Source organism: Coregonus lavaretus, assembly GCF_964263955.1.
Source record: "Coregonus lavaretus genome assembly, chromosome: 3".
Lineage (NCBI taxonomy): Eukaryota > Metazoa > Chordata > Actinopteri > Salmoniformes > Salmonidae > Coregonus > Coregonus lavaretus.
The window spans coordinates 71731748-71743104 of NC_139990.1; the positions used below are offsets into that span (position 1 = coordinate 71731748).

Here is an 11357-nt window from a genome sequence, read left to right on the forward strand (position 1 = left end):
GCAATTTGTCGGAAATCAAATATTGAATTTGACAGATAATGTGATTTTCTAAATGTAATTGATGCTTCTAAATTGCTTACACTTCATTCGCATTGCATAGCGATGGATGCAATGTAGCGGCTGTAAGGGTTGGGGTGAGGTGTGACCCAGGTGCGGTGCAGGATAGACAGTAGGCAAGGATGGTGAAACAAGGATCTTTACTGGTGGTCCAAAAGCCAGGATACAAAACAACAGACTATACACGAAAACAAATGAGGAGCACATAGGTCTCCAAAAACAGGCTGACAGCAAACAATACGAAATACTAATTCTGACTGGAAAAACACAATGACACAGGGAGAACACTTCTCGAGTACCTGTAACTCCGTCACGTGATCCGACACTGATACATACTGCTTGACATCAAGGAACTAGCAGAGAAAACTGGGCAAGGGAACACAGGGAAGTGAGGGCATAAATACACAGGTGAATCAGATAGCCACAGGTGACACCAATAGGCAGATAATTAGTCCCGACTGTGAGTGAGGAGGTGCCTATGGTTGTCGGAGGATGACACCTAGTGGGTCGCTCCGGAACTGCGACCCACACCTGTAACAAGCGGCGGAAGCATATCAGAAGAGTTGGAAGCGTAGCCTAATGGGGGCGTGGCTTTCACTTTGTTATTTTTGGCCACCTGTGAGAGTGAATGCCATTTCAGGTATTGTGTTCTGTTTTTTTTAATGATTATATGTTCACTGATTCTTAAATGATATCTGCATAAGTACTGTGATACTAAAAAGCCTGGAAAGGCTTCCACTGATGAAATGGCCACCATTTGGTTACAATATTCTAATCAGGTAATGTGAAAGTCTTATGTTAAAAAGTGTTTGGAGTCATTTATTCATGCAATGGAACCAACTTAATATCTTGATTAACAGGAAATGGATTGAATTGCTTGTAACCCAATTGAAGAAATTTGGGTAGGTTATTCCAAAGTGAAAAATCTACTTTGTATAACATGAAAAAATGGGTTGTATATACACTGCTCAAAAAAATAAAGGGAACACTTAAACAACACAATGTAACTCCAAGTCAATCACACTTCTGTGAAATCAAATTGTCCACTTAGGAAGCAACACTGATTGACAATACATTTCACATGCTGTTGTGTAAATGGAATAGACAACAGGTGGAAATTATAGGCAATTAGCAAGACACCCCCAATAAAGGACTGCTTTGCAGGTGGTGACCACAGACCACTTCTCAGTTTCTATGCTTCCTGGCTGATGTTTTGGTCACTTTTGAATGCTGGCGGTGCTTTCCCTCTAGTGGTAGCATGAGACGGAGTCTACAACCCACACAAGTGGCTCAGGTAGTGCAGCTCATCCAGGATGGCACATCAATGCGAGCTGTGGCAAGAAGGTTTGCTGTGTCTGTCAGCGTAGTGTCCAGAGCATGGAGGCGCTACCAGGAGACAGGCCATTACATCAGGAGACGTGGAGGAGGCCGTAGGAGGGCAACAACCCAGCAGCAGGACTGCTACCTCCGCCTTTGTGCAAGGAGGAGCAGGAGGAGCACTGCCAGAGCCCTGCAAAATGACCTCCAGCAGGCCACAAATGTGCATGTGTCTGCTCAAACGGTCAGAAACAGACTCCATGAGGGTGGTATGAGGGCCCGACGTCCACAGGTGTGGGTTGTGCTTACAGCCCAACACCGTGCAGGACGTTTGGCATTTGCCAGAGAACACCAAGATTGGCAAATTCGCCACTGGCGCCCTGTGCTCTTCACAGATGAAAGCAGGTTCACACTGAGCACGTGACAGATGTGACAGAGTCTGGAGACGCCGTGGAGAACGTTCTGCTGCCTGCAACATCCTCTAGCATGACCGGTTTGGCGGTGGGTCAGTCATGGTGTGGGGTGGCATTTCTTTGGGGGGCCGCACAGCCCTCCATGTGCTCGCCAGAGGTAGCCTGACTGCCATTAGGTACCGAGATGAGATCCTCAGACCCCTTGGGAGACCATATGCTGGTGCGGTTGGCCCTGGGTTCCTCCTAATGCAAGACAATGCTAGACCTCATGTGGCTGGAGTGTGTCAGCAGTTCCTGCAAGAGGAAGGCATTGATGCTATGGACTGGCCCGCCCGTTCCCCAGACCTGAATCCAATTGAGCACATCTGGGACATCATGTCTCGCTCCATCCACCAACGCCACGTTGCACCACAGACTGTCCAGGAGTTGGCGGATGCTTTAGTCCAGGTCTGGGAGGAGATCCCTCAGGAGACCATCCGCCACCTCATCAGGAGCATGCCCAGGCATTGTAGGGAGGTCATACAGGCACGTGGAGGCCACACACACTACTGAGCCTCATTTTGACTTGTTTTAAGGACATTACATCAAAGTTGGATCAGCCTGTAGTGTGGCTTTCCACTTTAATTTTGAGGGTGACTCCAAATCCAGACCTCCATGGGTTGATAAATTTGATTTCCATTGATAATTCTTGTGTGATTTTGTTGTCAGCACATTCAACTATTTAAGAAAAAAGTATTTAATAAGATTATTTCATTCATTCAGATCTAGGATGTGTTATTTTAGTGTTCCCTTTATTTTTTTGAGCAGTGTATATTAGTTTGTATCTATGTTATTTTTTAGGTTTAACCAGAGGGCAAAAGTAAATTCAGTGTTGAAAAATATAGATAGGGCCAGCAGCACACCACCCTGCATCCCACTGCTGGCTTGCCTCTGAAGCTAAGCAGGGTTGGTCCTGGATGGGAGACCATATGCTGCTGGAAGTGGTGTTGGAGGGCCAGTAGGATGCACTATTTCCTCTGGTCTAAGAAAAAATATCCCAGGGTGCTGTCTTTTGGATGGGAGGTTAAATGGGTGTCCTGACTCTCTATGGTCACTAAAGATCCCATGGCACTTATTGTCAGAGTAGGGGTGTTAACCCCAGTGTCCTGGCTAAATTCCCAATCTGGCCTTCATACCATCATGGCCACCTACCACCTAACCATCCCCAGCTTCCAATTTGCTCATGCATCTCCCCTGTAACTATTCCCCAGGTCGTTTCTGTAAATGAGAATGTAAACTTACCTGGTAAAATAAGGGTGAAATAAAATTGTTTTTATCTGAATGTTCTGAGAACTTGACTTTAAATAGAACCATCAGGAAATGTTTATGTTGAAGTTCTGAAATTCCCACAGAAGAACATTCCCAATGTCAAACCAGTTGGTGAACATTGCCAACATTTGAATTAAATGTAACTATGTTTTAACTTTTATGAAAAGTTATGTTAAAGTAATGAAATGACTTTACTTTTTTTTTTTTTTTCAAGTTCCTTAAACGTGCTGAGCCAAGCAACTATCGTGTACCGTTCCCAGAAAGTTGTGGGAAGGTTTTATGCCAAATAACCATAGGACAACCACTCTCTCACCAGGCTCTATGAAACATATGGTTCTCAGAACGTTATGTGCTAGCTGGGAGGTCACTGCAAGTAAGAGAAAGACGCTGAACATGTGTGATGTAATGATGTCCAAGCAAGACTTTCAGATAGCCAATATATCTGAAAAGTCAAATTTCAGTAGTATTTTACAGATTTACAACTTGAAATATAGGTTTGGTAATAATCAAATATAACAGTTGGCATTGAATAATATATTTGATCTCAACAAATGTAGTTTTCTAAAATTGAGAAACCCTAACTCATTTATTGTTTTAGGTTTATTTAAAGAGTACATTTTTACATTGTACATGTTTTAAGTCCATTGCTAAAATTGAAGTCCTTGCTCTATCATGCACGCATACACTGCTCTTCTGTTGGCTACAACCACACTACCAGAACAGCTGGTAGAGAGTGGAGCCACAGTCAAAACGCTATTTAGAGCTCTGTGGTAATGACAAGGCTGTCTTCTCAGACTGGAGCAGAGTGCGCCATGTCAGACCTCTTTACTCTACCTCTTTGCTTTTACTCTCAGTTTGCCTAACTTCGTGCATAAAGAGGACTAAAAAATGGGTAAACAGGACTAAAATCCAAACCTGGTCTTCGTATTAATCGAATATATTTTGATCGATTGTATATAATATATTTCTTTCATAACCTCATGAAATTAGTTTACTTTCTATTTTGGAAAAGTAAAAAAACAAATACTTTATTGAAGAATGACTTGGTTTTGGAACTAATATACTTTTTAAGGGTGTAGTCTTGAGGCTGGAACCTTGCATTTATTTTAAATGTAAAGTCTATGTCTGAAATGAATTACTCCTCCAAGTGAAGTGGACAGAACTAAACCATGGAGAAGGTTACTTCAATTCCAGATAACCAGACACTTGGTCCATGGACTGATTATAGCATGGAATACAAAGTGGTCAGCATATTATTTGTGATCCTCATCTGTGGGATCGGAATAGTTGGAAACGTTATGGTGATACTAGTTGTTCTTACAACCAAACACATGCGGACACCCACCAACTGTTACCTGGTGAGTTTGGCGGTGGCCGACCTGATGGTTCTGACCGCGGCGGGACTGCCGAATATTACAGAGAGTTTGTATGGAGGAGGCTGGGTGTACGGATACGTCGGGTGTCTTAGCATAACTTATTTCCAGTACTTGGGCATCAACGCGTCTTCATGTTCCATCACCGCTTTCACCATTGAGCGGTACATAGCCATCTGCCACCCCATAAAAGCGCAGTTTATGTGCACTCTGTCAAGAGCAAAGAAAATCATAGTGGTCGTTTGGGCTTTTACCTCGCTCTACTGCGTCATGTGGATATATCTCTCTGACATGAACGAGTTGATTTACGACAATATTACCATGTTCTCATGCGAATACAAAGTGTCCAGAAATCTTTACCTGCCAATCTACTTCACTGACTTTGCCGTGTTCTATGTGGTGCCCCTCGTGCTAGCCACTGTTCTGTATGGATTTATCGCTAGAATTCTTTTCCTCAACCCCTTGCCAGCAGACCCCAAGGAAAATACTAAAAAGTGGAAAAAAGAATCATGCCAAGGAAATAGGACGATGAGCACCAACAATTCATCATTTAGCACAACTGCCCGCTCTCGCAGGCAGGTAAGTAGCCACTCTACTGTTTTAAAGTTTGTTATCTTGTAACAGTGTATCTACAGCATAATAACTACAGTGTGTTTGTGTGTGTGTGTGTGTGTGTGTGTGTGTGTGTGCGCGCGCCTCGGGAATAAAGTGAGGAGAAACAAATTAATGATTAAAAAAACTCCAGTATAATTAGATAATGAATTCAACAGTTTCATAATTGCACTGGTATGATATGGCGTGCACCTGGTGAAGTTGGGGTGTTCAATCCAAGCATATACTGTACACTCTTATAAAAATGGGACAACTGAATGAATAACCCTTTTAGGTTCTAGATAGCACCTTTTTTTCTAAAAGTGTATGGTAACATCCTAGAGAACACAGACGTCAAGTCAACGTCTATTCTACGTTGGTTCATGGTAATTTCATTGAAATGACGTGGAAACAACGTTGATTCAAACAGTGGGTAATCATTGTAAGTAGGTTACAGTGTGCAGCAGGAGCAAGTCAACATGCAACAAACCGTATTAATATAGACTCATAAAGCCTCACCACTATGCTGACAGCACACGTCACTGAATAATGTAGTTTGTAACACATATAGAGCCTACACTGCACCTGAGACTGAGCATGCGAATGGGAGGGGTGAGAGTTCATCTGATGAAAGGGAGAGCTCCCCTATAAAGAGTGGATTTTCAGGTATTGTGGTGCCAACATCATGTTATGGGAATGCTTGTCACCAGCGGGGACTGGAGACGGAGTACCGGCAAAATAAATATTGGGGTACGTGTACTCCATACCGGTTGAACATGAGCCAACACAATATTTAAAACAAAGATGCCAAGAAACCTGCTATTACACTATTATTTATCATTAATGCATGTCACCCTCATGACAAATTAGTGAACGGACTAGAAAACTTGTGGAATACGCTCCAAAATGTGATGTGGTTCGACGATGACAGTGACATTTTGTGAAGGCAGAGATGAGTGGCTGAGAACGAGACGCGCGTGGACGGTGAGCGCATCTTCAGGTTACAAGTGTAGGCCTAATGAATCACAATCACAGAATGTAATTCCTTACACTTTTTGGTGTTTTGTAATAGATGTCTTTAAGGAATACCTGGGATAGGATAAAGTAATCCTTCTACCCCCCCTTACCCCACCCCAAAGAAAGAAAAAAAACATATTGTAAAGTGGTTATCCCACTGGCTATAAGGTGAATGCACCAATTTGTAAGTCGCTCTGGATAAGAACGTCTGCTAAATGACGTAAATGTAAATGTAAATGTAAATGTCTCTTTCTATTCATAAAATGGCCGGTGCACAGTGCACTGTATGGATGTGGGAATTATTTTAGAGTGGACGAATGTGCGCAGGTAGCCAGGCTTACAGGAGCCCTTTGAAGTAATTGTTTGACAATCAGATGAAAACAATCATGACTGGTTATGTTAATGCCACATTAACCTCTAAAAGTCTAAGCCCAATGCAATGGCTTAGACTTGTAGAGGTTAATGTCGCATTAACATAACCAGTCATTATTTTTTCATCTGATTGTCAAACAATTGCCAAACTGTTGGGACACTACAGACGTTTCGAGAGAAGACCGATTTTCGGGATGTCTCATGGTCCGACAAACACCGCTGTAGCTCGGCCACCTTCCACCGCAGATGAGGAAGGTCGACATTGGAGGATTGAGATGCAGCCCATGCAAAAAAACGGACAGATTTTGATGGGGATTTTTTTTCTTCTGTTACATAGATTAAAAGGTAATACATTTGAAAAGTTAAATGACACATTTTTACTATTAGGTCCACAGAGATCCTATTTAATGAATAGGGATTCTATATGTAATTATATCTGTAAGAAGTTAAATCTATAGTACTTTCACCCCTGATCAAAATGAAAGTAGCAAAGCCCAGGTAAAAAGTCAGAGGAAAACTGCCTCAGTCTTCAATTTTTTCAGTGGGACAATTACACACATTTAAATGCCAAAGACACACCAGAATGGCTTTCCAAGAGATGTTAAGTGTTCCTGAGTGGTCCAATCTCAGTCCTGAATGACATTTGCTTGAAAATCAGAGACAATGTTTGAATAGTGCTGTCCATCAATGACTGCCAACAAAATTTACTGAGTTTAAGCAATTTTAACAAAAACAATGATATACATGTATGTTGCCTGAAGAGTTGTGCGAAGTTGGTAGAATCTTATTCCAAGTTATTCACAGCTGTAATGGCTGCCAAAGGTGCTTCCACCAAGTATTAACTCTGGGGTGTGAAGACATACGCAATCAAGACATCTTCGTTTTTTTAGGTTACCTTGGTCGCGCATCCTCAGCCTTGTCTGGACATGGACCAAGCCAGCCTTGAGCTCTTTCTGTCTCAGTGGCATAGACAATAAAGACAGATGATGGATCTGTGCTCACTGCTAGGTCATGTAGCAAAACAAGTCAAGATAAGGCTCTGACATAACACACACGTCTCTAACTGGCCTTGCGTTGAATGGAAACCAGTGTAATCCATACCACTTACCAGGGCCTGATTGATTTACCTCAAAAGGTCAAAATTGAATAAGGAGAGCGATCAGGAATCTTCCCTCAACAATGATGATAGTTGCTCCCTGGCCTTATCCAATAAGAGACACATCACTGGTGTGAGACCTCACAATGGATGATGGCATCTAATTGCATTTGGAGTTTAATATAAACATTATCACATCATAATTATATTTGCAATTAAATTGCTCTCTAGGCGCTGTTGGTTTAGTTTTACAGATGCTGTTTTGTCAGTCTCTTCAGTCTGTGGTCGATATTAATTGTAAGAGGGTGCTCACCAACCCATTTCAACCACTTTTCTTTGCATAGCAGGAACATAACATTTTTCACACATTTTTTACAGGGGTCAAGCTGAAATCAATTTTTCCTTATGTCTTTTGATGAAAATGGCTCTTGATTTTCTTCCATGTGTTGTTGTCAGGTGACTAAGATGTTAGCTGTGGTGGTGGTGCTCTTTGCCCTCCTCTGGATGCCCTACCGGACGCTGGTGGTGGTCAACTCCTTCCTGGACAAGGCTTACCTGGACCTCTGGTTCCTGCTCTTCTGCCGCATCTGCATCTACCTGAACAGCGCTGTCAACCCTGTCATCTACAACGCCATGTCTCAGAAGTTTCGCACCTCCTTCAAGAAGCTGTGTCACTGCGGTCCGCAGCGAGTGGAGAAGCCAGCGTCCTACAGCGTGGCCCTGACCTACAGCGTCATCAAGGACACGACCAATGGAGAGAGCCCTGACCACTTCACTACTGAGATGGACGAGCTGACCACGCCCACACCCAGTGACCAGTTCCTGCCCAGCGCCAAGAGGATGTCATTCGAGGACCCCTCTCTGTCAGGCAGGGTTGCCCTTAGTAACTCCATGCAGGCAACAATGATTATCTGAAAGGATATTCTTATCCTTAAGCTCTAGTTTGTGAATTCAAAATGGTCTCCAGCAGCATACTTCTGAATCTATTCTATAACTCATTTTCTGCAGAGGAATTTATTTAATATTTGAGCGGTACAATGACAAACATTAAATACCAAAAATGTGTTGTTAATAGAAGAAGGAATGCTTCATTTCTTTATCTAGCATGGGGAAAATATATTCTCCCCTCTCTCTGTAGCCATCTTAGCACAAAGCACCCAATTATAGGCATTGTTCAAATCAGTCCTTAACATTGTGTGACATAAGCAGTTAATTTGCAAGGTAATAATCATACTACTTTCACATACTGAGCAACAGTTGCCATCTCTGTAAAGTGTTTTCCTACAAGAGAAATATAACAAGGGAAAGATGTTATCCCTCTTTTTATCTGGAAAGGTCTAGATCAGGTACTCAGTGTGTGCGTGTGTGTGTGTGCGTGTGTGCATGTACATGCGCGTGTGTGTGTTTAAAAGATAAGTTCACTCTACAGGAGGAGTCAAACCGTCTGGGCTAAGTTGTTTGATCCATCCTGCTACTTTGCATGTTTTAATAATAATCTAATAATATGCCATTTAGCAGACGCTTTTATCCAAAGCGACTTACAGTCATGCGTGCATACATTTTTGTGTATGGGTGGTCCCGGGGATCGAACCCACTACCTTGGCGTTACAAGCGCCGTGCTCTACCAGCTGAGCTACAGAGGACCACACAGAGAATGTGCACTGACCACATTTCAAAGGCAGAATTCAAAGGAGGCAGAGTATCAAAACCATCTCTGCTCTAAGGGTGTAAATATCACACATTGCTTTCAATTGAAACCTGTCTGTCAGGGAAATAGAGATGTGGTGGGGAAGAAGTTACTTTAAAGGTTACAGATGATGAAAAGGACAGATAGCAAAGCAATGACACGCCGGATCTGTCATTTGTTTGATTGCTCAATGACATTTGAGTTCGTAGTAACCTTAATGGCTAAAAGGTTCACCCGATATGGAACGTTCCGCAGGGGCTAGTGTAAAAAAATGCAGCATGGTTAAACATCATGTTGTTCTACCTGCAATGGACTACTGTGGTGTGGATTCAATCAAAAACTGTTGAAAGGTCCAGAGCCCATAGTGAGAAAGATCTTTGATGACTCAGACGCCTGGGTGGTTGATGGTTGTCTCTAGGTCAGGGGCCTGACATGACCAGACCAAACATTATGTTGACATCTGCAACAGCAGAGGCTGATGGTAGCATTTTGCCCTAATGGATCACCCCAAGCAAATCCCACAGAGCAAAGATTAGAGGATTCATCAATGCCAAAGTGTTGTACCTGGGAGATTTGAGGGAGGCTGGTGAGTCATGGTACAGCCATAAAGCATGGGCACAGTGTAAAAAAAAAACCAGAAACAAAAAGCATAAAAGGAACAAGAATTGATTGAAGTTAAGAAAAAAATAGGCAGTTCATTGTTGTTTATTTATTTTATACTGATGAAACTCCATCTATGTCCCTTTTTGGATGCTGTAAAAATGCTTGAAATTGATTGTGCGGTGCCATGTGAAATGAATGTTTTTCAATGTACGTTTCAGACCTGTTTTCAATTCATACTTATGTACCATTTAAATTGTGTCTGCCAGTAGAGCTGTTTTGTAATAACGTAGTTTGTTTTGTTCAGATTTATTGTTTGTTCCAATCAATGTATTTTACTATGGAGCGATTAATGTGGAGCTACACTCTTCTTCTTTGGTAACACTACAACTACAGTACGTTTCAAAGAATGTACCTGAAATAATGATCTTTCCCTCTTGCACTTTCATCTACTATCTCTGCTGTACAGTTTCCACCATAAAAGGGAGTGGTGCCTGGTAGCCAGTTTGCAGCATGGACACTGTAAAACGCATGATGTTGTGTTGTGATTAAAAAAAGAAATACATTTATGTACAGCATACAGTTTATCTTCAGTCAGCAATGTTGTGTAATCTGGTCTCTCTTGCTGGCAGTTCTCTGCATTGTAAAAACTGCTCTTGTGGTTTGGATGGTTTGTGTTTTGTATTGTTATTTGTCTATAATAAATTGATAATTGATCATGTAGTCCCGGGATTGATGTGTCATCATTTTTAATTAATCTCTGTATATTTTGGAGACACATCTTCACAGTATTTTCATCTATTCCATTAGGATGCAATCAAAACATATGGTTACTTTTGCAACTTCATCAAAAGTTAACATACTCACATAGTGATTTTATCCAGATGACTGCACAAATAAATATCATGAATTTTAACATGTATGGCAGTTAACAATATGGCAGTTTTCATCTGTGCTTATCACAGCACATTCAATTGGAATAATACATGGGATATTGGTGTGGAAAGCACCACTGAAAGCATCAGTTTAATTTAAAGGTCCACCCACGTTTCATTCAGTGCTCAAATGTATTGATCCATTCTCCACACACACCACATTCAATCATTGAGATCTGTGATGACAACTACATAGCAAATGATCCAAATGTTCTTCATAAATCATACATTGAGATATATTGAGACATCAAATGGGATGACAATATTGACCACATCAATCTTTAAACAGGTCCCCTGATTCAGCACTATCCGGAGGACCTGGAATAATCTGTGCCCTTGTGAGCGATGCACTCCATTTTCGGATAGTTGGGACTCCCACTAGACCTGTCAATGTAATGGTATTGTAAAGTAAATAGCCTAGCTCAAGTAGACATGAGGTTTACCAGACACACATGTATTATTTTATTATCGTACAAAGGATTGTTATGGTAGCAAATTTGCATAAAAATGCTTGCAAATGCTTTGTCTACTAACTTAAAACGGCTTTGTTCTTTATAGAAGCTATAAAAGCAGCCAGCTCAGTAGTAACTA

At 41.7% G+C, this 11357-nt stretch overlaps 1 protein-coding gene across 1 annotated transcript; it reads left to right on the forward strand.

Moving 5' to 3' along the window:
• Positions 1–4264: 4264 nt before the first annotated feature.
• Positions 4265–8459, forward strand: LOC311119060 (thyrotropin-releasing hormone receptor-like; the record flags this gene model as incomplete). Its single annotated transcript, XM_084157704.1, has 2 exons — positions 4265–5047; positions 8001–8459. The coding sequence occupies 2 exons, from the start codon at positions 4265–4267 to the stop codon at positions 8457–8459; spliced, it is 1242 nt and encodes a 413-aa protein (XP_084013830.1).
• Between the last annotated feature and the right edge of the window lie 2898 nt (positions 8460–11357).